This window comes from Eretmochelys imbricata, chromosome 15 (genome assembly GCF_965152235.1).
Source record: "Eretmochelys imbricata isolate rEreImb1 chromosome 15, rEreImb1.hap1, whole genome shotgun sequence".
Classification (NCBI taxonomy): Eukaryota; Metazoa; Chordata; order Testudines; family Cheloniidae; genus Eretmochelys; species Eretmochelys imbricata.
This window is the reverse complement of record NC_135586.1, coordinates 18,740,608-18,768,344: the sequence shown is the minus strand read 5'-3', so window position 1 is coordinate 18,768,344 and position 27,737 is coordinate 18,740,608. Positions and strand designations below refer to the sequence as shown.

Sequence of the window (27,737 nt, the reverse complement as noted above, 5' to 3'; positions counted from 1 at the left end):
CCCGGGGTTCTGGGCCGGGCGGTGGCGGAAGCTCCCGGGGTTCTGGGCTGCAGGGGGCGGGGCGCCCCGGGGTTCTGGGCTGGAGGGGCGGGGCGCCCCCGGGGTTCTGGGCCGGGCCGGGCCGGGGGGCTCCGGGCGGGGGAGGCGGGGCACGGCCGGGCCTGCGCCGGCGACTGACGCGCAGCTGGCAGCCCTGCTCATGCGCGGCCGGCCGGGCGGTGCTAATCGTCCCAGCTCGGGGAGAATGGGGCGGAATCCGGGGCGCGCCGACTGAGACGCGTCCAGGGGCTGGGGCTGCGCTGGGGGGCGGCCGGGCTGGGGCGGGGGGCGTGCGTGCTCCGGCGGCGGGCGGGGGCAGGCGGGGAGCCGTGCCGGGGGCGGGGAGCCGTGCCCGGCAGGAGGGGTTGCAGGCGGCGGCGGGGGCTGCACCGGGATTTTCTCTCTCTCGCTCGCTCTCTTCATTGCAACAAAGTTGCGGAGCGAGTGATATTGTTGCAACCCCCCGCCCCCCGTGGCTGCTGGCGGTGCGGATCGGGGGCCGGAGCCGGTCGCTGCCCCGGGGGAGGGGGCGCAGAGCCGCCGCCGCTGGATTATCCCGAGCCGGGTCGAGCTCTCCTGGATCCCGTCTGCTGCTGCCGGTGTGAAGCCGAGGGGCTGAGATTTTCTTTTTTAATCCTGTTTTCTTTTGGAGGGGGGGCGTATTTTGTCAAGGTCATTCCGTGGATTTAATTTTTTTCTATCTCTTCCCCCCCCCTCCTCCTCCCACCACCACCACCACCCAGCCTTGCTCTGTGGATTATAATCTCTCTGGATTTTGAGGGTCTGGACAGGAGGATTTTTAGGGCTTCGGGGGTTGGGGAGGGGAAGTGGTGAGTGAGGAAGGGGGGGTGATTTTTTTTTATCTCCCCTTTCCCTTTTTCTTTTTCTGTTTTGGAAATGGATGGGAAAATAAGGCAAAGCCGGAGATCAAGGTCCCAAAGGGACCGCGTGAGGAGAAGGGAAGCTAATGCCAGGGATCCCCGAAATCAAAGTCCTTCTTCGGCATCCGAAAAGGAGCAAAGCCCCGGCAAGGAAAATACAAGCCAAAACTGTACAAATCCCCCAAACCAAGCTTCTACCGCCAGAAATGTCAGACCTCCGAGGCGCAGGAGACGGGAATCGAGCTCCCAAGAAGAGGATTTAATTGATGGGTTTGCTATAGCCAGCTTCAATACCTTAGAAGCCTTGGAGGTAAGAGATCAGAATGATGGGTTCTCTTGTGTTCGTATGTTTCATGGTCCAGAGCAATGGTATTGTTTCCTGAAAAAGCATGGGACCTTTATAGAGGCGCTGAATCTAGGCTCCACATTGTAAATACCAATTAACTTTCTTCTTGTAAATTACCTGTGTGCATTAATCCTGATGTCAGCCTGAAGGAATTTAAATGGAGGGGGAGCTGTGTATGTATGTGGTCAAAGGGATGGCAAATGAACACCAGTGTCTTTCTTGAGTACTTGTATGTCTATTCATAAGTTGCTGTAGGCCAGTATTTGTGGGTAATCCTATACTTTCCATTTCAACTAATATCAAGTATCAGGGCAAGTTAAATGTTTGTTTAGGATTTTAATCGGCTGACAAATATCTGATGGGAGTAATGCAACATATTTGTGCATCAGGGTGTATTGACGGTCACCTGACGTTGTGAATTGTAGAGTCAGTACTTAAAACCATTTTTTTCTAGGCCTTTAAAGTTTGTATTTGTATTGCCAAAATGTTACTTTATCTTTCTCAGGAGACTGTTAGCAAATGGCCAGTGTTTAACGTTTTCTGGAAAAAGAGATGTTTAAATGGATAATAATCCTCTGGTTGTAATTCCCAAATTTTGAAGTAATTGAACAAATTCTTCATCTCTTATTGACTGTACATATTTTCTTGCTGTTAATAGGTTGGCAAAAATATTGCTTGTCAAACTTATCACAAACAATATTTGTTGAGCAAATACTGCTTGTCTTGTCTGAGCTAAATTAAGCAGGAAACTTAATATTCTCAGAGGACAATGACAAACTAGCACTTTGTGTGGCTTTTGATTTTTGTTTTGTGGGTGTGTGATGGGAAAATTTGAGTTGGTAGGAGAAAACCTCTATCAAAAGGCACTTATCAAAGAAAATAGTTCACCGTGTTCTCAATAAATATGAGCAATAATAGTGTCCTCATTCACTTGACCACATTTTTTTAATACAGCACATTGAATAATGTATTTGGTTATTCATACTTTGGATTTCCTGCCATTTTAGTATCTTTCTTAACAAGGATTACAGTAAATTAAAATCCTAGACATGTTTCTCTGGCCCTCTCCTACATCAATACAGCATTCTTAATGTTTACACACACATATCAAGATCTTATTTTGTCAGAAGGTTTCCCAAAAAGCCTGTCTGATTTCCAGACCAAATCTCTTGGGACACAGGCTCCTTCTCCCATAGTTTGTGGCCCCGTGGCTACCATGATTTTTCTGCTCACCCACACTTTGTTAGTAGTGTGTTTATAAAGTCTGTTGTAACAAGTAGCTGATGATCAGAACCAACTTCTTTGGACCATAAAGATGATCCTTTTACACTTAAGAGAAACTGCCACCTCTTTTGGACCTAAATTTCCCCTCTCTATCCCTAATCCCTGAGTATTTTGCTTGGGAATTCATTACTAGGAGGGTAAATGGTGATGGTGTTTGGAAGGGGGCAACTTGCTCAGCAGCAGTATCTGGACCTGTTCTGAGAGCGAATGTTTCTAATGCATGGTGCCCTGTAAATCTACAGTGGGACTGAGCTGGCAAAATTTTGGTTCAGGGAAACTGACTTTTAATGCGTGTATGAAGAAAATTTGGCTGAGTCTCTGCTGAGCAATATTGAATGTGTAAATGCTGGAATGTTTTAAAAAGAAAAGATTTATGATAAACTGATGTGTGGTGTTCTATGGCCTTTAGCAGAAACTGTTGTGAGATAATATCTTAACACTTAAACCAACTCATATCTGTCTGAGTTGATAATGAGCAACTATCCAGCTTTGTGTTGCTTTAAAACAGATGGTCTAGACCTGTCTTGGTTTTTTTCTGGGCATGCTCATTGTCAAGCACACATCAGCAGATAGGTCCAATTAAACCACTGAGTTTCTCAGAGCTGTCAGTGAAGAAAGTAAAATTCATTTTCTTTGGGAAATTTTCTGCCATGATGAGCACATTATCGGGAAATATAATTCAAATGATGGTACAGTCCCTCCAGGGGCAAAAGGGGGGAGGGGGAGCATTTCATGGTTTGTACATGGTACCGGATTAGCCATCAAATCAACCAGATGTTAAACTGGGCAATAGTATCGCGCACAAAGGAAGAGCTGTGACATTAAAAACAACAACAACCCCACAACCCTGAAAACCTTTTTGTTTTGGGGATGAACTATGGTAAAGATGCTTTATAGGACAGTCCCCTCGGAATCCATAGTGACATTTCAGAAGCAATCAATTTCTGCAGTCTTTATCAACATGCAAGAGAGTACATGAACTTCATTTTAGATTTTAATTGGCTCGTCGGAATAAATAGTGTAAGCAGAATTCACTTGTTTCTTTCATGTGTTGCACTGGGAGACATGTCACATGTGAGGTACTTTTGAAAGCCCTAGTGATCTGTGTATTTAATAAATTCCAGTAATACGCACAAATTTACTATGCATTGTGAGAATTTTTCTTACAAAAGTGCAGTGCTGTTTTTGTCAAAAGATAATGCCTGGCAGATTTCTGATGTAGCAGCAAGCAAAAAGAATTAACAAGACAAAACTCCTTTAAAGTAACACATGCCCAGATAAATTACTGAATCTGTAAGGTCATTTAGAATACTAAGAAGCAATACTCTGTAGTGTACTTGACTACAACAGGTGGTCTTCCACTGGTTTTGAGGAGAAGCATCTTTTACAGTGCATAAATTTTTACAAAAATGATGCTGTGATGGCCGCTTAAATAAAAATCATATAAAATTTGAGGAGAATGAAGAGAATAAAGGTTAAATTTCATATTCAGCACACATATGTTGCCTTCTTCTAATTTTTTTCATTTTTAAGCCAAAAAAGGAGCAGTTGTTTGTGTATGTGGCAGTTCTTCATTATGATCCTTTCTCATATTGCTGCTTTGCATTGTTTTTCATTTGGTTTTACAGTGACCTGTGATTAGGTTAAATAGGCTCGCTAAATTGTGGGCTTCCCCTGGGAAATCGGATTGCTATATGGCTAGAGAGAACCTCATGGTAGAAAAGTCTGTAACATGTAAGGTTTTCTTTTTCTTTTTATCTCAAATAATGTGAAATCCCCTTCCCCACTTCAAAAAAATTCTCACTACCCTTATGTTCTTGTAAATGTAGGGTGTTATATATACTCTTCCTGTATGTTGAACTGAAGATGCCAGCTCTCTGAACCCAGCAGGAGTTAATTTTGCTGTTGCCTACAAGGGAGTTAGTTACTTTATGATGTTTCATTTAATTTTTTTAAGTTTTAAGAAGTAGCGCTTTGAATTTTCATTAAACCTCTACAGAATGCTGCCAGTGGCATTTGGTACCTGATGATGTTGTCTCAACTCTGCATGTGTCTATCTACTTGTGGCTTCATTTTAGGAATCCCAAGTTCTAGGTATCCTTTACTCAAGAGAGAACTTAAAGCAGATAATGTTAAAAAAAAAAAAAATCAGTCCAACTAAGATGAAAACAAAAAGTAGTAGCAAACCATCAGTTCTTCTCTGTGCATAAGAATCCGAAATTACCCCAGCTCATCATCTGCACTTAAATATCCTTCACCCACAATACAAATCTCTCCTCAAACCCAGGGTAAAATGCAGCTTTATCTTACAAACTATTAAGTAGAATTCAACAGAATTTCAGAGTTTAAAAGAAATAGTAGAGGGACTTAACTAGCAGGTAAAGCAAGTGAGATAAATGTTTTAATCTGAAAGGGAGAGTCAGTGAGGAGGCAGAATAAGATGGACAGCTACAGGAAGTGAGAGAGACAAGCTTTTGAGCCACATGGAGTTCTTATGGCTCAAAAGCTTGTCTCTTTCACCAACAGAAGTTGGTCCAATAAAAGATATTATCTGACCACCTTGTCTCTAATATCCTGAGACCAACACGGCTACAACTACATTGTAAACGACAGGAATGCTATTTAGATGACCTGTGCTGCAGAGAAGAAGGTTCTTGCACCAGTGATCTGATTGAGATCAGTAATATATGAGCAGGGAGAGAAAAAGTGAGAGGTGGTCTGTGAAGGAGGATGAAGAAAATCCTTGGGAGGATGTTTAAAAACAGAGGGGAATTTTGAACAGCATCTTGAAATGAATGGATATGATATGTGAGTATTTCTCTCTTCGTATCTATTCATTTCATTTAGATGAAGTTGCTAATTATTCTTGAAGGTGATTGGTGAATCACAGTGAGGAAAACCAGATGAATGAGTCTGTATTTAAGGGCTCGTCTCTCTGATCATACTTGTTCCTTTCAAGTATAAAAACAATGCTAAAAAGGGAACTTCATCAGAATGTAAATGAATGAGATCTTTGAGACTAGTTGTTCAGTCAAAGCTTTTGTAAATGTTATATCTGTGTGCTCTTTGGCTTTTATTATCAACTTTACAAAGCTCTGGAACTCTTTAAGAAAAATTTAAGATTTTTTAATTTATATTATGGTAGCTCCCAGCTGGGATCAGAGCTCCTTTGTGTTAGGTGTTGCAAAAACATAGCTCCCAGTCCTGAAAAGACATAGACTTTTGCTTAACTTTACACAAGTTAGTAGTCCCACTGAAGTCATGAGGCTGCACGCACTTAGGTGTTTGCAGGGTTGGGGCCATAGAGGTAGATAGTCTCTACCCTGAAGAGGTTAACATTGTGTTAGTTCTCTCAAACCTTCCTTTCCGAAGGGATCTAACAGAGATACCAGGTAACGGTTACTTGTTGTGGGTTGCACTTCGGACTAGCGGGTTGGAAAGTATAGTAGTGATGCTAAATTTCTGGGTAGACTCTGTAATTGCGTGGTCTTCCCTTCGGCGTCTGTCTTGATAAGGCTGTTTCCACGAGTGTGTTGTACGCTGTGCTTTGCTCTGATCTTTTAATGATGATAAAACCAGTGCGTTTAACTTCCTGTTCCAAAGGTTTTGTGCTAGTTCCACTGACCTAGCTGTGTAACCTTTGATTTATGATCATATCTTACGTATGTTTTCAAACGTGATGTAATGAAGTCTTTTCCATAAAGCAGCACTCATGTTTAAAAGGGCAGGTTCCCAACATTTAAAGTACTTTCGTTAGTGTTTAATTGCCTAATGACAATTTATAAAGTCAGTTTTTTGAGGAATTATGATCCTAAAAAATCTTGTACTTTTAAAGATTCCACTTCAGATGCTTTAGACTTTTGATTTAACTGCAGACTTATTAGTAGTCTTCGATTATCTGTTTTTATAGCAGTGTGCTTTTCAAGATTAAAAAAAGCAGGTTAATTATGGCAGTTAATTGCTTTTTGCAGATGAATACTAAAAATCTGCTTTAATTATAATAATTTCTCTTCCATGGATTTAAAAATACAAAAGGATGAACCGATATTGCTAATATATGTAAAAAGTGGACAGCTGTAGTTAGTTTCGAGTTCACTCAGAAACTCACCCAAATGCTTAATTTTTCCAACAGAACTTGGACACTAGTCTTGCCATGAAGTAGCTGTGATCTGAAAGAAGAGTTGGATTATTGTTATGGAAATCAGCACCCCCACTTTGCTTCTGCAATTCCCATGTCAAGCCTTGCTCTAATACGTAGCTTTCTTTGGTGATGTTACTAGGATAGGAATTGTAAAAGCAAAGTGGGATGGATTACATGAGCACATTTGGATGTTACCATGCAGCATGCTGTTCCAACTCAAGTTCTGGGAACATGTGTATAACGTTTTGACATAGAAGACAGTTTGGTTTCTGCCATTTCGATAACTGATCCTTTTGGACTATTTTCAAATTGGAAAAACTGAAGTGCTGAACACCCAGCTCCATAGGAACCCCATTCTGTGCTTAAAGTTCTTCGATGAAAGCTATTTTATACCATTGCAAGCTAAAGTAAATGTCGCTCAGGGAAATTGTGTGTTGATGGCACAGATAAGATTTCACTGTCTGATACTATTAGTCAGATTAGCTTTGGATTTTTTTAAAACTTAACAGATGCTGACAACTTTTTTTTATTTTGATCTGTGCAAGCCCGTTGTGACAGTCCATAGAGCAATATATAAATCAATGAAAGATGACCTGTAAAGGTGGAATAATGAGCTTGTGCCTTCTTGCACCTTTATGACGTAAAAGGAGGCCAAAGATATTTTCTTGTGCTTATTTTTTACATTAGATCTTGTCCACCTGGGAAAACTCTGAGGTGACTGTAGAGCTAGTAAAATGAGCATGAGCAGCAGAGAGGGGACCACGTTTTTAAACAAACTTACTGCAGTTTGGGGAGAGGGGTTATAAGCACCTGTTTAACTCAACTAACTAGCCCATTCTTTGGAGAAGAGATGACTTCATTAAAGATTTAGCACTTCTCCCCCTTCCGTTAAGGGATGAGTGGTCTCAATCAATGTCTGCCGCAAGCAAGGAAAAAAAAATCCCTTTGAAAGCAAAATGCTTTCAAGTAATATTTAGACGACATAAAGTAATCAAAAGAGAGCATAGATTTTATTATAATTATTTCTTGATAGGCTGCTTTAAGGTGCCCATCAGAAATTCGGCTGACATAAATTTTGCATGCTGAAATGCTGGTTTGGTTTTTTTGTTTTTTTTCCCCCTTGAAACTTGTGAACTGAAATATGGGTACAGTCAGTCTATTAGGGTAGCATTATTTGTAACTTCCTCTCTTGAAGCATTTTGTCTTTTTGTAAAAAATGGGTGTCTAGTTAATACTGGATCTCAATCAATCAATCAATAAATAAATAAAAATGTAGGCTCCAATTCTGGAAGGACTTAAGCATGCACTTAACTTTATGCATTCTGAATAGTACATGGGGGAATGTAGCCCTGGTCTACACCATGACCTTATTTTTGGTATAACTATATCCCTGATGGGTGTGAAAAATCCACACCCTGAAGCGACACAGTTATACCAGCAGTAGACAACGCTTCTCCCATTGAAGTAGTTACTGCCTCTCAGGGAGGTGGAGTAACTACGCCTACAGGAGAAGCTCTCCCGTTGGCATAAGTAGCATCTTCACTAAGCACTACAGCGGAGCAGCATAGGCAAGCCCTTAGACTCTGTACAAACCTAATTATGATTTGGAGCTAGAAATGAGTAAGAATCAAGCTCTGCAGTCCCTATTGGGACTCTGTACCTCCTCAGTGGACCTGGCTATACACAGTGAAATCAACGGACATACTGTTGCATATGAGTGTGTCATTCAACAGGAGTGATTGTGTATTGTAATGGGGTGTGACTGCTCCATGAAAGCAGTGGTGCATATATGGATCATGTTAGTTTTATGGTATTACCTGGGTATGTGCTACTTACTGTATTTGTAGATTGATCAGAGAAAGAGATGGCTTATTGAGCTGAGCATCAGGTTTTGAAATTTTTCATATTCTTTGAAACAGAAGCTACAAAATGCCGCAGAGTCAGTTTTATCCTTGTGAGGCAGATACACTGAGTTCTGCACTTTGCTGTGTGTATGGTCCAAATTCAACGTGACAGTCCCTTTCACACAACCTAAGACGAATGGAAAAAGTTTCAATGCATATTTTCTTTTTTAAAAAAAATTCCCTTAGAAAGTTACAAATGTTCTCTTGCGGAGTTCACAACAAGAACGCTTCGGTATTCTACCTGGTACGAAAGAACATACGTAACGTTGACTGGAATGGACTTTAAACAAAAATCAGTTCACCAAACAAAGGAAAAATCAAATTTAAACCTTATAAGTAGTGAAAGGTAACTGTGATTTTAAATTATTTAGCATATAATAGTCTAAGGTGATGTGTGTGTAGCTCAGGAAAGGATGTTTTATAAAAATATATTTTTTAAAAATGCCTGACAGCATCCCATTTAAAAAAAAATTAGATCTTTACTAGTTCCAGTTAATATGCATTTGACTTGTAATGAAGGGACCAGTAAAATCTATATTGTCGCTCCCTGTATGCTAATGGAAAAGGAGTACTTGTGGCACCTTAGAGACTAACCAATTTATTTGAGCATAAGCTTTCGTGAGCTACAGCTCACTTCATCAGATGCATACTGTGGAAACTGCAGAAGACATTATATACACAGAGACCATGAAACAATACGTGTGTATGGGGTGGGAGGTGAGAAAACCTGGATTTGTGCTGGAAATGGCCCACCTTGATTTTCATACACATTGTAAGGAGAGTGGTCACTTTGGATAAGCTATTACCAGCAGGAGAGTGAGTTTGTGTGTGTGGTTTTTGGAAAAAAAAAAAAAGGGGGGGGGGGAGGATGAGAAAACCTGGATTTGTGCTGGAAATGGCCCACCTTGATTATCATGCACATTGTAGGGAGAATGGTCACTTTGGATAAGCTATTACCAGCAGGAGAGTGAGTTTGTGTGCGTGTGTTTTTTTTGGGGTGTGTGTGTGAGAAAACCTGGATTTGTGCTGGAAATGGCCCACGTTTGATTTTCATACACGTTGTAAGGAGAGTGGTCACTTTGGATAAGCTATTACCAGCAGGAGAGTGAGTTTGTGTAGGGGGGGTGGAGGGTGAGAAAACCTGGATTTGTGCTGGAAATGGCCCAACTTGATTATCATACACATTGTAAAGAGAGTGGTCACTTTGGATGGGCTATTACCAGCAGGAGAGTGAGTTTGTGTGTGGGGGGGTGGAGGGTGAGAAAACCTGGATTTGTGCTGGAAATGGCCCAACTTGATTATCATACACATTGTAAGGAGAGTGATCACTTTAGATAAGCTATTACCAGCAGGAGAGTGGGTTGGGAGGAGGTATTGTTTCATGGTCTCTGTGTATATAATGTCTTCTGCAGTTTCCACAGTATGCATCCGATGAAGTGAGCTGTAGCTTATGAAAGCTTATGCTCAAATAAATTGGTTAGTCTCTAAGGTGCCACAAGTACTCCTTTTCTTTTTGCGAATACAGACTAACATGGCGGTTACTATGAAACCTGTATGCTAATGAAAGACCAGTTTTACCATTTATCTTGGCTATCTCAAAGAAATGAGAGAAACTCTGTCTCATAATGATGTGTTCAGGAAAAGGATAATGTAAAATTCTGAGGGTATTTAGAGCAACATTAGCCCTCTCGGCCTGAAATTTTCTTAAACTGAATTCCGGCTTGCTCTGTGTCAGAGTTGGTTGACACAGATGTTTTGTACCACACTAAGTATATAAATTTAGAAACTGATATAGTTAAAGTGATACAGTCCTGTAGTAGACATAGTTGTACTGTTATGAAGTTGCTTATAGCTTATTCCAGTGAATTTAAATTTAGGGATTTATCTTGCTGTTTTTGACCAAAATTTCTACTTTCTACTCCATTGTAGGGTGTGTGGAGTTTGCTGCACTTGGTGGTGGTTGTTGCATGCATGTAGATTCTAAAGTGAATCCTTTGGATAAAGATTGCTGTAGAAAGACTGTTCAGCTTTTTCTAAAAATCATTCTTTGTCACGGTGATTTAGGAGAGGGGAACTTTGTTCGGGTATCCTTAGTGTGGCAGTCTTTGTGCATTGCTCAGATCAAGTTGTGTATCAGCAAAACTGAAACATGGGATGAGCTCTTAAATCAAGCTCAGTGACTTTTTAAATAAAGCTTTGAAATACAGTAGGGAAGCCTTGCATCCTGGTATCTATTGTACATGAACATCTTGCTGTAAGTGAGAACAGTTTTCAATGCATTGCACTTCAAAGCCTCTAGTTAATCACAGTAAAGATATGAAAGAGTTTTATGAAGGTGAAGTGGCTGTTGCTATTTAACTGTTTGTTGGCTTGGCTTTGCTGTAGTACAGAGGGGTGTTGACTGTTTCAGCAGGGCTGCTTACACACAGTGAGGTGTCTGAGTTCTGCTTTATTGGGTACGTTCTCTCTCTTTAAAAAGTTGTTTCTTTCCCAGAACAAATGAGCTGTTGTTAATACCATTCAAATGCTGAAAGGAGAATCAGTCTTCACGCTATTAATTCAAAATGCTTTTAAGAGGAAAAAAAATTCAGCTTATGTTAAAATGAGAGTCTGTCTTGGGTGACTTAACTTTCAAGGCTATCTGCGTGGGCAACAGTGGCACCTGTCATGCATCACCAGTTCAACTCTATTTGTGCTTGCATGGTGAAAGCTGGCATGTATACTGACCTCAAGGATCTTTACCCTGTTCTGAACAGGGATAGCTGACAGATGGGTAAAAAGAGCTGGGACCTCTCTATGCTACAACTTCCAGTGTTGTTGTACCGGTAGTGAATTAGTGCAAGCAAAGCTGAGTCTGGCCGGGGCAATGTTGGGTGGGGAGATATTTCAAGCTCTGTGGAGAGTATGGGGAAGGGTGTGGGTAGGGGAAGGCAGAAGATTTCAAGGACTCAGAGAGGCTGACTGTCATGGACTCTGCAGAGCATTGCTGGGGCAGGGGTCATACAGTAATGCAGGGAAGTAAAATAGTAGTGGGAAAAACAACCAGATCTTTTGGGTACCGTAGGAGAAGGAAGGAAGAGGAGTGGGAGTGGGCTGGGAACAGCAGAGGCTGGCATAAGTCACCTCACATGTTCATTAATTATTTCAAATGAACTGCCACAGAAGCAAAACTTTAGGCACCCTTAACAACCCCTACAGTTACTAAAGCAGGTACGTGTACAGCTCTCCTGAGTCGTTCAAGGTAGATGTAGCCTGTTTCATTTGTAGTTCCGTTTTGCTCCAAGCCAGAAAGACTAACTTGAACAACAGTTGCATCTGCAAGGTCAGTGCTCGGCATGGATAAGGGGATTGGAGGGATCAAAATGATTCCCAGAGCCATTGGCTGCGAAAACATGGGCTGATGGCACCATTCCTGTCTGTCTCTTTGTGTTCAATGAAAAGCTTTAAAATCTTTTATGAGCTATATACAGTTACATCAGCAACATGCTACATAAAAGATAGCAATTTGAAGTCAAACATTCTATTTTAGGGGACTGTGGGTCACTGTCAACAGGCCTGTACTTCATTTTGTTCTGTTATGTCCTGGACATGCTTTGCAAAGGGGCTATAGAGAGATGGCTTTTTCTGTCCGAATTTTGAATGAGATGTGTGCAGGAAGTCTCTTTGGTATGTTCAGGTGCACCTTGGAGTCTGCTGAGTATGAAATTTAGTGTTAGTGACTGGTTATCACAGAACTCTTGTCCCCCCGACCAAACTTTCTTCATAGATGACAAACAAGAAGACTACTGTTCATTTATTTTTATTTAATATCAGGGCAGTTTTTCCCCCAAGCATATCCACAAACTAGTAACCCCTGTGTAATGAGGAAGTACTTAGCTTGAGAAGAGGTGGGTGGCCCATGCAGGGGGAAATATATGGATAATTTAGACTGCAGTAATTGCCTTATGACCTACAGAAGGGCTGCAGTTTGGTTACTCCCTACTGTTGTTAAAACTGTGGGTTAACGGCAGTGTTTTTGTTATATACTACAAAGCTAAAGCATTTTTTGTGGGGTGGCTGTTTTATCCTTTGACTGCTGGTAAGTTTTGGCTAATAAATACCTTTGACTTGGAATCATGAATGCATTTTTTGTGTGTGAATGTTTTAACTGGGTGTGCAGCTTCTTCTATAGAATCTATCCAGACCTCATGCACAGGGGGAGAGAGACACTAAAGATAGTATGGAGTGAAGAGGTGTTTATAGAATCAGTCAAACCTGAAATAAAATAATTATGGTGTTTTGACAGCTTGTTAATAACTTGCAGCCATTGGGAGAAATATAATTGCAGCATCCTTAGTTTTTGATGGATGCTTGACATTTCTTTCAGATTGTAAAATTAAATAATGTGAAAAAAGTTGGACATGAAGCCTCAGAAAAATGATGGGCCAATTAATAAAAAAAACAAAACAGCAGCTTCATTCCAATTTAGTTTCACTGTGGTTGTTTTTCTATGCAATTCAATGTATTAATGGAAGGGGTTCAACCCCGGGTCCCCACCAAACTGTCCCCAGAGTCTTTAGTTTTGGGGGGGCTATCCAAAACCTTCCGTGAATGAAGTGGAAATAAATCCTCATGCATATTAGATATGAAAGAAGAGTCTTGTCACCTGTAATGACTAAAATCCCCTGAAGTGTTGCCAGCATGTATTTTAGGAATCATATAATTATATGATTATTGAAAGAGACATACAAGACCTCATGGCAAAACTAAAAAAATAAAAAAAAACCCACATGCATAAAGAGAGGGACAAAATTTGTCACCATCTTTTCCAGTTGCTTTTTCACAGTGTCTAAAAGCCCAATAATTGCTCTTATCAAGAGGGCTTAATGAATTTGGAGAGGGCGGGAAGGAGGGAATTCTTGTGTTATAGGTGGATGTTACAATGCTATCTTTCAGATTTATTTTCAGCTTAATTGAAATGTGTTTTAAAAACTTAAATGAATTGTTTTCACTACCAAGCTGAGAATATGCTCTAAACGATGAACTACAGTACAAAATATTCATTTATTGTAATATTGAACTATAACAGTAGTGTTGTGGTCTAGTGGTTAGCAGGGGGACCGGAAATCTAGATATCTGGGTTGTTTTTCTGACTCTGCCACTAATTTCCTGTCTGAGCTTTGAGCAAGTCATTTAACATCTGTGCTTCACTTTACCCACGTATAAACTCTGTATAATCATCCTTGGCTACCACATGGGGAGGACAGATTCTCAGCTCGTGTGATTTGGTGAATAGCTCCGTTGACTTCGGTGACTATTCAGCAATATTCATCATTCCCTTATGCTGGAGAATGTGAGGGAATACTTCTCAGATCAGGGGATATGTTGTGGTATGTGTGTGAACAGTGCCTAGCACACTGGAATAGCTCTGCAACTCCAGATAAATGTTTCTCATTTCGTGGAGGGAGTGCCATGTCACTGGGCGTATATGTCTATTATTTCGGACCTCTTGCTCATCATTCTAGTATCTTGAACTTCAATGTTACTTATCTGAATTCATAAGGCTCTGGAAAAAGCTGGAAGCAAAGGTTGAATCCTCCTGTGGAGCTACACACAGAAAGATCTTGATCCCCCAATGGCTTTTTTCTCTAGGTCACTGTTACACCCCTCTCACATGGACTATAGCAAATTCTGAAAGTCAATCTCTTGCTGATACAGTGTACAAATTCTATAGAATGTACTGCACTTATAAAATGTATGTATTTTCCCAAAAGATGAACTGAAGTGTGCAAGTGACGGCTCTCCCTTGGCCACCTGGTACCTTTCCTCCTAGAGCCAAGGAAACAGGCTATTCAATCCATCCAAGATGGGGTACTGAAATTTTTGTGGGTCTCAGCTTTCCCTCCACAGTACTCCTGATCCGCAGTCTTGCTTCTCATAGCAGAAGTCACTCCTGTGTTCATTGGATAGCGCTCTCATGCAGTTCAAATCTCAAGGGAGACCAATGCACTATGAAGCAAGATAGACAGTCCCCTTCTGTTTTTCTCAAACTTACCAAGAACCCAGAACATTAAAAAAAAACAAACCCAAAACACCTTTAATTGCATTCAGTGCATGCTGTTGTGTACACCAGTGAACATTAAAAGCAACAAATGCCTTTTGCAGACTCCTCTCCAGGAAAAAGGCATACCATTTATTCTGACATTCTGGTTGAAAGCTAAATAGCAAGTTGTGATTTAATATTACTAATGTGATTTTAGCTGAAAATAACAATGGCTTTCCAGACAGATGGATTCCATAACTTGCTTGCTATCAGCTCATCCATCAAACTCTACACATGTCTGCAGATTCATTATAAGGCACACATGGGAATGTTGTTGATTACATCAAACAAACTTGTCCAAGTCCTATTAATGTTTTCCCTGCAGGCTGCAGCCCCCTGATGTGGTATGTGTGCGAGAGGGGAAGTGTATTTGGCAGACCTGTCCCAACAGTACTAAACAGTAAAATTTCTTAAGCATGGTTGCTTTTGGAAGTCTCCATCTCGATAGAGATTGTTTTCTATCAGTTCTTCCATTCTGAGCGTCTTAGTACCCCTTAAGATGTAACAGTTTGAGACTTGCTGATGCAATAACACGTTTACATGGGGATATCTTAGCACTGATTCCAGGAAGATTGATGCTAGTAAAGTATTCTCTCCTGCCGGCTTCCTGCAAGGAAGGGATGAGCTACACAGCAGCTGCTAAGTGAACAAGCTTTCCAAAGCCTTGCTCCCTAACATCAAGCAAAGTTCCTTTTGCAGCGTGGGGGTGAGGCTTTTGGGAGGTAAATGAGTGCCATCTCTAGAGTTTATGCTGCAATATAAGCAGTAGGGAGTGGGTTGCTGTGTATACAGTACAACTCACCCACAAACTGTCTTCAAATAAAGTCCTAAACATGTTACTGTTTAATAGGATGCCAAACGGTTATTTCTGAACTCAGTATTTTTAAATAAACCACCACTTACACGAACTATTTCCAGATGAGATGTTTTTGGGTTCTGCGCTTCGTCCTCCTTCAGTGCTAAGTACTAACTTAGAAGTACTAAATTTGTGAGATTACCTAGCACGTTTGCTTACTCCTCCTAAAATGTGGACTCGATGTTATCTTTGTGCGTCTGTTTCTAGCCATTTATTTCTCATACAGCTTTGGGGCAAGTCTCATCTTATTACAAACTACTTGTTCTTATGGTGGCTGTATTAGCTATGCAGGAGTTAGGCTCCTGCTAATTCCAAATGAGGAAGTTAGGGCCAATAACAAAAGTTCTATTGGTAAGACTTGCTTAGAGATTTTTACATTGGATCAGTAGTCCAGTTTTTAGATGAAGATGTAGGACCAGCACATGCATACGGGGGTCCAGTCTTCAGGTAGTCTTGTGGGGAATTCCCAGAGGACCTCTCCCCCGCCCCCCCCAATACCCAGTCTGTGCTCCAAAATTTGTGGGGGTGGGAAAGTATGGAATTTTTCTTTCTGAAACTCTATCCTATTTCTTACACAGTCCCTGCTAGGGTTGACCTGCTTGATCTTAAAGATGTGCTACTACTAATTTGGAAGAGGAGTCTCTTGGTTTTTTCCTCTGAACGTGCTAGATAGCATCATATCCTCTGAAACCTATCTCCTCAACAGGCACTTATTCCCTGATTTCCAGGTGAGGATGCCCTGAACTCCCCCTTAAGACATTTATCGTCTCGGTTGATTGTCACTGTGTCCTGGTCAACATATATCACTCAAGCCACTGTGCAGCTGCTAAAATAAAAGCTGATAAGGGCAGCAAGAGCCCTCAAATCAACAGCTGAAAAATTTAGAAAGGGGAAGTGTGGAATTTTGATTAGTTAATAAGCATTTGACAAATATGGGGCCCTGAATTTTATTTTGAGGGGAAGAGGAAATGGTTATGGGGCCTTTAGGCTTAGGAATTATGTGCATCACTGATAGACTGTCAGATTAAGTTACAGATGCTATATTTCCATGTGGAGGTCTGCTAGATACAACTGTGATGACATGTTTAATGTTACTGAGATACTCAAGGTCCACAGTCAGGACCAATGCTCCATTGCGCCAGGCACTGCATAAACACACCCAAAGATACGGCTCTTACACTCTTCAGGACAACATTTGTAATATTTCTTTGTATTCTCTTTGGGATTTTTTAAAAAAATCAGATAAGGACAGGAGAAGGATTGCTCTAAACCCTTTGCAGCACTGGAGTAGGCATTTGTGTTTTCTTAACTATAATGTAACTAGCCATCTAGAACTGGATTATTGAGATTCTTGAATAGTAGTTGAATCTGTAGAGAGTGCTGTTTTCTTTCCTTATTACATATATGTACCAACCAGCAGGTTTTACTGTTATCACTTCCTGCAGTGTTATAAAGCTAGTTGTAGGTTTGCAGGTAGAACCCGCTGGAGGATAAAGGAATAACAATTTGTTTAATGATCATTAGAAATAAACCAATATGAATACAGTAAAAATAAATGAGCCCAATGTATGTCTAAGACTTGAACAAAAAGAAAAGGAGTATTTGTGGCACCTTAGAGACTAACCAATTTATTTGAGCATGAGCTTTCGTGAGCTACAGCTCACTTCATCGGATGCATACCGTGAAAACTGCAGCAGACTTTATATACACACAGAGATCATGAAACAATACCTCCTCTCACCCCACTGTCCTGCTGGTAATAGCTTATCTAAAGTGATCATCAAGTTGGGCCATTTCCAGCACAAATCCAGGTTTTCTCACCCTCCACCCCCCCCCCCCCACAAACTCACTCTCCTGCTGGTAATAGCCCATCCAAAGTGACAACTCTCTACACAATGTGCATGGTAATCAAGGTGGGCCATTTCCTGCACAAATCCAGGTTCTCTCACCCCCACACCCCCCTCCAAAAACCACACACACAAACTCACTATCCTGCTGGTAATAGCTCATCCAAAGTGACCACTCTCCCTACAATGTGCATGATAATCAAGGTGGGCCATTTCCATACTTGAACCAAACTGAAGCCAAGATGTCAAGAAGTCCAGGAAATATTCAGCTGGAACTTTAAGCATAAGTACCATGAGGCTGGCTTGTGTTTTGCTGTTTTTTGCAATATTTCCTGTCTGGCCAGAAGCAGGAAGAACGGGAGCTAGGAGTCAAGAGACTCTGCCACTGATGTCTTCTATGCCCTTGGTGGGTAGAAGAGAGGAAGTCATGTAACTCTCTCTCATTTGTAAAGTGGTGGTGATAATTTCGGCCTCTCAGGGTTGTTTTCTGAGGTTAATAGGTGTTTGTGCAGCTCATTGGATGGAGTGTTCTGTAGTACTGGATACAGCATCTCGACTTCTGTGGGTTTCTCTCGACGCTACTAAACCTTTCAGCCTTATGACCATTTATTACCATGCAGATTAATTAGGGGGAAAAGTGCGTTGGCAAAATGAACTCGACTGAACAGGAGAAAATATTCAGAAGAAATTATATGCCTGTTCCAGAAACAATATATGGGGGAGAGGGGGACACATTGTTTTCCTATATCTCTATGTAAAAATCCCAGTCATGTATGTATATTCATATATCTGAAGCAAATACACTCACAAGAGGGTAATTTCATAGTATTAAATTTCTTAGGTTCAGAGCACAAGCAAAATCTGATTGCTTCAGTGTATCTCTGCGTCATGTTGCAGGCATAGCAGTTTTAGGACTGAGGCAGAAACTGAAGCATGAGAGAGCATGCAGATAAGAATAAAGAGGTGAACAGAATGTGTCTATTTTAAAGGATGATGGCCATTTTTGGCATTCTACTGGAAAATACTTGGATGTGTCTGGTATTTCTGGGTAGGAAAGGGTTAATCTTTCTGTACAGTTGGCCTCACTGCACTGGCAACAAGCATAGCGTCACATGAGTGCGTTTCCCCCCCAGCATTAGACAAACAGATTGATGTGTCTTCAGAGGATGACAGCTTGCACCGTTTTTATGGTCCCGGAAATAGTAACATACTTGGTTTTTGTTGTCTTTTCTTGTTGCGTTGTCTTTCTCTTCCTGGTGATCAAGCCCTTTATGAAAGTAAACCCCACACTGATAGATTGAAGTTGAGTACTGTAATGTGTTCCCGAGCTGACAAAATGAGTAGAAATTAGCCCGATATTTTCCTGACCAACAAATTAACTCCACATAATTATCACACTTCTTAAGTATCCCCAAATGCAAATATAAAGAGTGCTTTCCTAGCCCCCCCATGGTTGAAATGTTTCCAGGAAGGTAAGAATTTGGGCTACAACTGCATTAAAGGGTGAAATGTTTGTGCCAGTATACTGTGTTGTGTTTTGTTTGTTTTTTTTTTTTAACTGTAGTCCTTTTTAATAAAACACACTGTCAGGCTTCAAAGCTGAGTGAACTTTAAATATCTGTATGTTAAGCCATTTAGTCTTTGTACCTTTTCCCATTTTATTCAGCCTGAACATTGAAATGCTGCTCAGTTCCACTTCAGATTATGGGCATTTCACTTCCTAATTCTCAGGCCCTAAGAATGTTTAAATCCCAACAAATAAACCTCTGTGAATTGGTGATCATGCCAACGTTTTCCTATAAATAAAGACTTAATATTTAGGCCCTAACCTTGTTGTCACTTCTCCTTTATGATGTTAAAGGCTTTTGTCCTCCTGTCTCATGTGGATTATATAACAGTTGACCTCAATGCACACACTTTTTCTTTTAGTTATTAAAAACCTCTGGGCACTGATGGAATTTAATCATGAGTTTTGATAGTTCAGTAGAGTGGACTTATAGTTATAACCTTATGGAAAGTTCATTGTAAGTATCAAAAATAGTAATGAAGCAAATTGAACGGATCCACAAAGTGGTGCATGTGCATGGTTAATGTACTGACTTTTTTAAAAATTAAAGAAAATGTTCAGAAAGTAGTCCATATTCTGTGGTTTTCATTATAGATTGGAGTAAGAAGTGGGAAAGACTGGCATGTGATTAAAATGTGTTTAATGGTAAATCATTTGTGCTGTTGAAAAATTCAGATTTTGAAAAATGGATTTTGCTCAGCTAAACATACTTTTTGACCCATGGTTGGATACTGTTTGGATATTATTACTTTATGACTAATAAAGGTTCACACCTGCTTTTGGAAAGCATTATAGAAATAAATATATGCCTTATTGTATATATCCTAATTTTAGTAGAAGGGAGCTGAATTTGAAATCTGCCTAGTAGAACTTTGCAAACCTGGCTGTCTTCCTCATACAGGTATTGTAGGAATTTACCTCATGCATTGGGCCAGGACTGAAATGAATTATCATAAGGAGAGGTGAGAGAATTATATGAAAATCATGCAAAATATAAAAATATTCTGGTAACAAATTGGGGAAGATGTAAACTCTTCTTTCCTGCATGTGCTTATGTTTAGAGTTAGCGAGGTAGCCTGCTGTTTTTTGAATGCTTATTTTGCATCTGTCTCATTTTTTCCCCTCTCCCATCCCAGCTTGTTGTGTATTTTCTTTTGACCTTGGTTTCTCTTCTCTTTTGTGGAATCACTCTGTCCACACTGCTTAACTTGTTTGCCTTTGCAGGGGAAATACAAACAATCCTACTTCTAACACCTTGAAGTGTCCTCCTTTACTCTGTTCAGGATTTAGCTACTTGGACAACTGGGAGCCTTGTGACCCTCATGTTCAAAATGCTTTAAAGACAGGAAGCTAGTAAGAGGAAAAACATGCTGTGAAAATGGCTCTGTATTAAACAGATTCCGTTTTGCTAAGATAAACCTCCTGATCTACGATCCCCGCTTGGTTATTCCCACAATCCCAGTTATAGAGATGTCAGGAGTGAGCTGAGTTTGCAAAAAGATGGGTGAAACCTTATTCGTAGCCATATATTCAGGTTGACTTCTAACATTAGAGCATCCACTTGAACAGTGCTGAATGATCATATATAATTATAATTAACCTTCCACTTCTGGTGCCAGGTAGCGTTATTTCCAAGGCTGGGAAGAGATGAGGGAGGTTGTGGGATGTGTAAGAAGCCTCTTGGAAGGACAGATCTTGCATGCTATTTAACTGCTCTGAAAACAGGTGGCTTTTGCTGCCTTTTGCGCACTTTTTGTTTTGTTATTTTTAAAGCAAGGAAATAGGATGGATTTTCTTGTTTGGGTGATTTTGATGGTGAGTGTCTGAACTACTTCTAACTTCTGGCTGTCTGGGGTTGATGAGTTTTCCTCTATTTGTTTTTTATTTTTATTTTTTCTGCCGATGCTTTATAAAGAAGCAGGAAATATATATGGTAGATCTAAAGAGGAGAGTGGAAAGGCCACACAGATCAGTGTCTCCTTCACTATTGCAAGCACATTGTAAGATTGAGAGAGACTCTGGAAGCAAATGCGTTCGAAAACTATAGGCTGGTGGAACCCCGGATAATTCCTGTGCTTGCCTTGTTGTGGACACTGTAGATGGCTGTTCATGCTGGAGGGGGCTTTTACTAGGATTGCTTTGGAGGAAAAAAAATTCTGTGTTAAGATAATGTATATGAACCTTGGAATTCCTAAAACAACCATCTTTTATTGAGTGGCCCTAGCTGATTTAAAGAAAAATGCATAAACTTGCAACACATTGAAGATTTAAGTATGAATATGTAACCTCCCTGGGCACCCTAGTTACTGACCTTGTCAGAATTTTGCCATTGGATGCTGTGTGCAATAAAGTGAGTTGCCACAGAGGGTAACACACACTCTGACCAGATGTGGTTATCTTTAATCTGAGTATGCACATCAAATCCCATTTCCAGCAATGCATATAGATTCATCAGGCGAGACAGAGGGAGAGATAAGACAGAGGGAAGCAAAGCAATCGAACATGTGCCAAAAATTATGGGGGTGGGGGAAATCTGAAAAATAGGGATTTTGCTTTAATTTAAGGGTGTAAGGACAATCAACATTATTACTTTGTCCAGACCCTCATTTCATTAAAAATGTGCTCAGAACTGACTAATGGAAACTTATAATTACTGTACAGATTCAGTGAATAATTTCATAATACTTGAAATGATTTGCAAGCCATTCTGTCTTGCCTGAATTCCCCCTTCTCTGTCATTTGGATACAGCATTCTCCTTTCGCATTCTGCCTCAAACTGCATCACATACGTTTCATATACAATGCTTAACTGTGCATGTACTTTTATCATGCACATGGATATAGTCGGCATGAAAAATGTACAATGATATAAATCTCAGGTGTCTCCATGTCTCGAGGAAGAGATGGGGATACAAAACAAACAATACCTGGGTCTGATTTACACCACTTGAGACTCTTACCCATGAATACTTTACCATGTTCCCTTTTACTCCTGAATTAGCCCTCCTCAAATTCTGCTTGACTGGATCTTCTCAAGAAAGGGATCACTAAAGGGAAACTGACATGGATGCTTACTATAAGAAATGGCATTTACATCCCCAAAGAGAGCAAGAATTCCCCCCTCCCAATACAAACAAACAAAATAAAACCCCAACTGGTTAAATTGCGCCATCTCTGTAATCCCTGTCGCTTCAGTTGAGTGCGAGCAAGGTTGTATCAGCTACTAGTGCAACAGAGTTAAAACAAATGAAGAATCAATCTGAAGTTCACTATACTGACAACTCTCTCAGCACAAGGCCCAGATGTTACGAGGCTTAATTTAAAAGAGACAGGTTTGTGGGAAGGAGAGAGAATTTTTCAGAGACAGGTATTCTCTGAAACCATGTATAAAAGCAGCTATTCAGAAAATTCTGCACGTGATCATGCAAAGGCTGCATATTTAAGTGGTTGGCAGTACTGAAACACAAAACCCTTATTTATTCATACTCTCACATGGTACCATACACAGTGTTAAAATGCTGCCAGTCAAGCATAGATCAACAAAACTTGGGAATTCGGGTCTTGTCTAGATGAGGAGAATTAGCACCAATGTAGCAAAACTGATATCGTTGCACACAAAAACCCTAATGCACACAGACTGCACTGGTTTATAACGTGGTTTACTTATAAGTTACCGGCGTAAGTCATCCTGGTGCAGTGCATCGATATTGAGGGTTTAGATACACAGTACAAAAATACCCACTAGAGAGCTGGTGTTTGAGGATGGGCTGAAATTCCAAGGTCTAGTTAGTCTCTTCACACAAAGGATTTTAGTCAGTTAAATCCTCCCCTTTCCCTTCAAGAACGGAGATAATAATAGACTTATCCTTTGTGCCTGGGCACGGCACCTTTCAGACCAAATAAGATCATCCATTGCTTATCTGTCTAGGTTCTTCTGTTGGTGCCCATCACAGTAGTATCTGAGCCGTCTGTGGTGACCTCACGGTAGAAGCAGGGCCAGCCGTAAACTTTTTTAACAAGCCTGCTGCCTATACGAAAAGAAGATATGAGAGACTCTATGTAATTGGGTTGGTCAGCAAGACTTGGGCTGAAATTATTTGCATCAAGTTGGGAGACTGGAACAGATTTTTGAAGGCTAGTGATGAAGTTCTGAAAATTGGGATTTGTAATAGGGCTTTGCTCTATCATTCCACTGGGCATATTTTTAATACTGGTTCTCAGAGGTGTGTTTGAAAATATTATTTGTAAAACAACAACGTCTAAACTTGTTCTCAACTAAGACTGTGGCCCGGTTGTGCCAAGCACTGTACGAACACATAATAAGTGACAGTATCTGTCCCAAAGAGTTTACAATCTAAATAGACAAGACACACGGAATGGGAGTGGAAACAGGTACAGAGAAATGAATTGCCCCAGGTCAAAAAGCAGCTGCAGAGTATGGAATAAAATCTGGGTTTTCCAATGCCCAGTCCAGTATCCTGTCTACTACACTATGCTACATCCCAAATATTGGGCCTTATTTTCAGAATTAAGTGTTTGAATTGTGAATTAAAAAATATACATGTAGTGGCTGTGATACAGAGACAATAACTAGCTAACTGCATGTTATTTGCCCACTCAGTTATCCAACTTGCATGTATAACTCTACCATGGTAACTCTACTGTCAATTTAGGTGCAGAAATTAATGCACATGTACTTTGACCCTTTTGAGATTTGGGCTCTGTGACATACCTAGGGTACAATCCAGACTAATAGGAGGTCAGGGGGTGACAATGCTACTTATCTGTGGTGCCCTTTATCATGCTTTGCTGCTGAAGTCTCCAGTCCTGGACTGTTCACAAACAGCCTCCGGCATGTAAGTTACTCCCCGCTATGTCTGTGTGTGCTGCAGCCAGTCACACGTTGACTCTTACTAGCCTGGCTATATTGCAGGGTGACCCCCAACACAGCCCTGGACTCCCCCCCTCCCCCCCAAATGTATGTCCTGTGCTGCCCAGCCCCCTCCTGGGAAATACAAGTTTATATAAAGTCCGTCATTGTATTAATAAAAAAAGATACATATGCATCTTGTTCTCCCAAATGGAGTTTCCCAAACATTTCAATTCAAACACAATTAGATAAAACAATAAAGCAAGTTTATTAACTACAAAGAAATAGATTAAGTGAATACAAATAATGAGGCATAAAAGCCAGAAATGGTAATATGAAAAATCAAGATAAAACACAACTAGTGCCTAAACTAACTAGGTTAAATTTAAAGCAAAGTTTTATTGTTTTCTCATCACATGCTCTCAACAGCCTTACTGACAAGCTTCTTAAGTCAGGACCCTTTCTTCTGTTTAATGGCTGCGTCCTGTGTTCTGTCGGTGCAGTGAATCGATGGACAGAGCGAGCGAGGCGATGGGGCCCACTGGGGTGTCTGCCCCTACTTGTTATAGTCCTGTCTTTCCTTTGAAAAGCATCTCCAGTCCCTTTCCTGCCAAAGAATAGCCACTTAGCAGGTAATGGCCCATTGACGTTGTTTACACTTGGCTGAGGCATCGGCTTGCCCTTTGTCTCCGAGGCCGGGTCTACACTAGAAACTTACATCGGCATAACTAAGTCGCTCAGGGGTGTGAAAAATTCACCCCTCTGAGCGATACAATTATACTGACCCAAACTCCTGTGTAGTCAGCGCTATGTTGATGGGAGGAATTTTCCTGTCACCATAGCTACCACCTCCCGCAGAGGTGGGTTAACGACACTGATGGGAGACGCTCTCCCATTGGTGTAGTAGCGTCTTCACTGAAGTGCTACAACTTCCCTGAGGAATGGGTTCGGCTGCTCCCCAGACTTGGAAAATGTTTTAGTAACTCCACACAATGGAATCCTATAACTTTACATATAATGTTGCCACAGGCATTTCACCAGCACAGCCATGACAAGCCAATCGTGAGTTCCCAAGTGAAACCTCACAAGGCATACTTTGCATACAAATTATTACAATAGTAGATACAGGTATATTCTATCACAGGGCCCTCTCTGGACTACTGGGACTGATTAACTCTCCCCGCAAGTCATCCCCCATAAAAAGGAACCTGGAGGAGTGTGTCATTTTTATTATATTTTTTATGAGGGCTGTCGATTAATCGCAGTTAACTCACGCGATTAACTCAAAAAGTCGTCATTAAAAAAATTTATCGCGGTTAATCGCAGTTTTAATCGCATTGTTAAACAATAGAATACCAACTGAAATTTATTAAATATTTTTGGATTTTTTTCTACATTTTCAAATATATTGATTTCAGTTACAACACAGAATACAAAGTGTACACAAAACAAAAGAAACAGTATTTTTCAGTTCACCTCATACAAGTACTGAAGTGCAATCGCTTTATCATGAAAGTGCAATTTACAAATGTAGACTTGTTTTGTTTTGTTACATAATGGTACTCAAAAACAAAACAATGCAAAACTTTAGAACCTACAAGTCCACTCAGCCTTACTTCTCCTTTAGTCAATCGCTAAGATAAACAGGTCTGTTTACATTTACAGGAGATAATGCTGCCCACTTCTTATTTACAGTGTCACCAGAAAGTGTGAGAACAGGCGTTTGCATGGGACTTTTGTAGCCGACATTGCAAGGTATTTACGTGCCAGATATGCTAACCATTCATATGCCCCTTCATGCTTTGGCCACCATTCCAGAGGACATGCTTCGATGCTGATGATGCTCATTTTAAAAAATAATGTGTTAATTAAATTTGTGACTGAACTCTTTGGGGGAGAATTGTATGTCTCTGACTCTTTTACCCATATTCTGCTATATATTTCATGTTATAGCAGTCTTGGATGATGACTCAGCACATGTTGTTCATTTTAAGAACACTTTTGCTGCAGATTTGACAAAACACAAAGAAGGTATCAATGTGAGATTTCTGAAGATATCTACAGCTCTTGACCTAACGTTTAAGAATCTGAAGTGCCTTCCAAAATGTGAGAGGGATGAGGTGTGTAGCATGCTTTCAGAAGTCTTAAAAGAGCAATGCAGATACTACAGAACTCAAACCACCAAAAAAGAAAATTAACCTTCTGCTGGTGGCATCTGTCTCAGATGATGAAAATGAACATGCGTCAGTCGGCCCTGCTTTGGATTGTTTTTGAGCAGAACCTGTCGTCAGCATGGACACACATCCTCTGGAACGGTGGTTGAAGCTTTAAGGGACATATGAATCTCTAGAGCTTTTGGCATGTAAAAATATATTGTGACGTTGGCTACAACAGTGCCACGAGAACACCTGTTCTCACTTTCAGGTGACATTGTGAACAAGAAGCGGGCAGCATTATCTCCTGCAAATGTAAACAGACTTTTTTGTCTGGGCGATTGACTGAACAAGAATATAGGACTGAATGCACTTGTAGGCTCTAAAGTTTTACATTTTTTTATTTTTGAATGCAGTTAATTTTGTTCATAATTCTACATTTGTAAGTTCAACTTTCATGATAAAGAGATTGCACGACAATACTTGTACTAGGTGAATTGAAAAAATACTATTATGTTTTTTTACAGTGCAAATATCTGTAATCAAAAATATAAAGTGAGCACCGTATACTTTGTATTCGGTTGTAATTGAAATCAATATATTTGAAAATGTAGGAAACATCCACAAATATTTAAATAAATGCTATTCTATTATTGTTTAACAGCGCAATGAAGTGCGCGATTATTTTTTTTAATCCCTTGACAGCCCTATTTTTTATGTGATGGGACAGTGTAAGGTGGACTCAGATCTGTAGAAATAGCAACACAGATTTCATTTCTATTGGTAGTCTCTGCTGCACAGTTGGAGAACACATTGTTCAAGGGCTGGGAACTCACTGGAGCTTTAGTGTATTTCATAAGAGGTATAAAAGAAAGGAGAGCTGGGGAAAAAGAAGGAAAAATAAACTGAAGTAGTGTGCAGTGATCAGTGACTTCAATGGGACAAGATTTCACCAATGGCAAAAACGCCAATTGGCTTCAGTGGGGCATGGATTTCACTCAACTCCCTGACGTATCTAATTTTATCTTTCATTTAACTTTCAATGTAGCAGTGCAGTTAAAGTGGAAAAGAAAACATTTCAGTCAAAGAACAGATTTTATTGTCCAAGTAGAGAGAGTCGGGTGAACTCTTAATTTGTGTAATTGAGTAGTTCACTATCTTTTATCAGGTTATTTATTTGTTAAATAAAAGCTCCACTTTTGTCTGCCCTATGGGCCAATATAACGTGTGGGCCTTGCAGAGTCTCAGATATGGACTGCCTTTGAAGGGCAAAATAAGGTTTAAAGGATACTTGCAAGTAACTGCCCTTTAAACTTCATTTGCTTCACATGAGCAAGCTAAAACAGTGTGTGTGAGTGCAGCAATAGCTAGATACTCTTCTGAGGGGAAAGGGGTGGGGGGAGGGAAGGCATTTTTTACATAATCTCTCCAGTAGTTCATCTGTAGTTACCCTGGTCTCCACTGTGTATAAAACAAATTAAGCTAATAAAACAGTATCTTGTAACATCATAGCAAATAAATTGGCTAATCTGTATGCAAGTTTGTTTGTTACCAGATTTAAACCAGTGAAATACTTCCTTCATGTTGAGGGATAGAGATTAAGAAGGTGCCGAGGTTTAAAAAAAAAAAAAATTAGTAAGAGAGCATATTATTGAACCATTAGCAGTTTCTCACTGTACTACTAATGAACTGGAATGCAGACTGAGATGTTCAAGAAAAATCAATGTTTTAAACTTCCTTGAATATAATTAAGAACTTAATCTCTGG

At 40.3% G+C, this 27,737-nt stretch overlaps 1 protein-coding gene across 8 annotated transcripts in view; it reads left to right on the top strand.

The window, feature by feature from the left end:
* Positions 1–936: 936 nt before the first annotated feature.
* Positions 937–27,737, top strand: part of FBRSL1 (fibrosin like 1) — a 740,278-nt gene continuing 713,477 nt past the window's right edge. For all 8 annotated transcript variants that reach the window (XM_077834760.1, XM_077834758.1, XM_077834761.1 and 5 more), the window contains exon 1: positions 937–1,230. In XM_077834760.1, coding sequence (XP_077690886.1) covers positions 937–1,230 — 294 coding nt within the window. The remainder of the gene's footprint in view (positions 1,231–27,737) is intronic.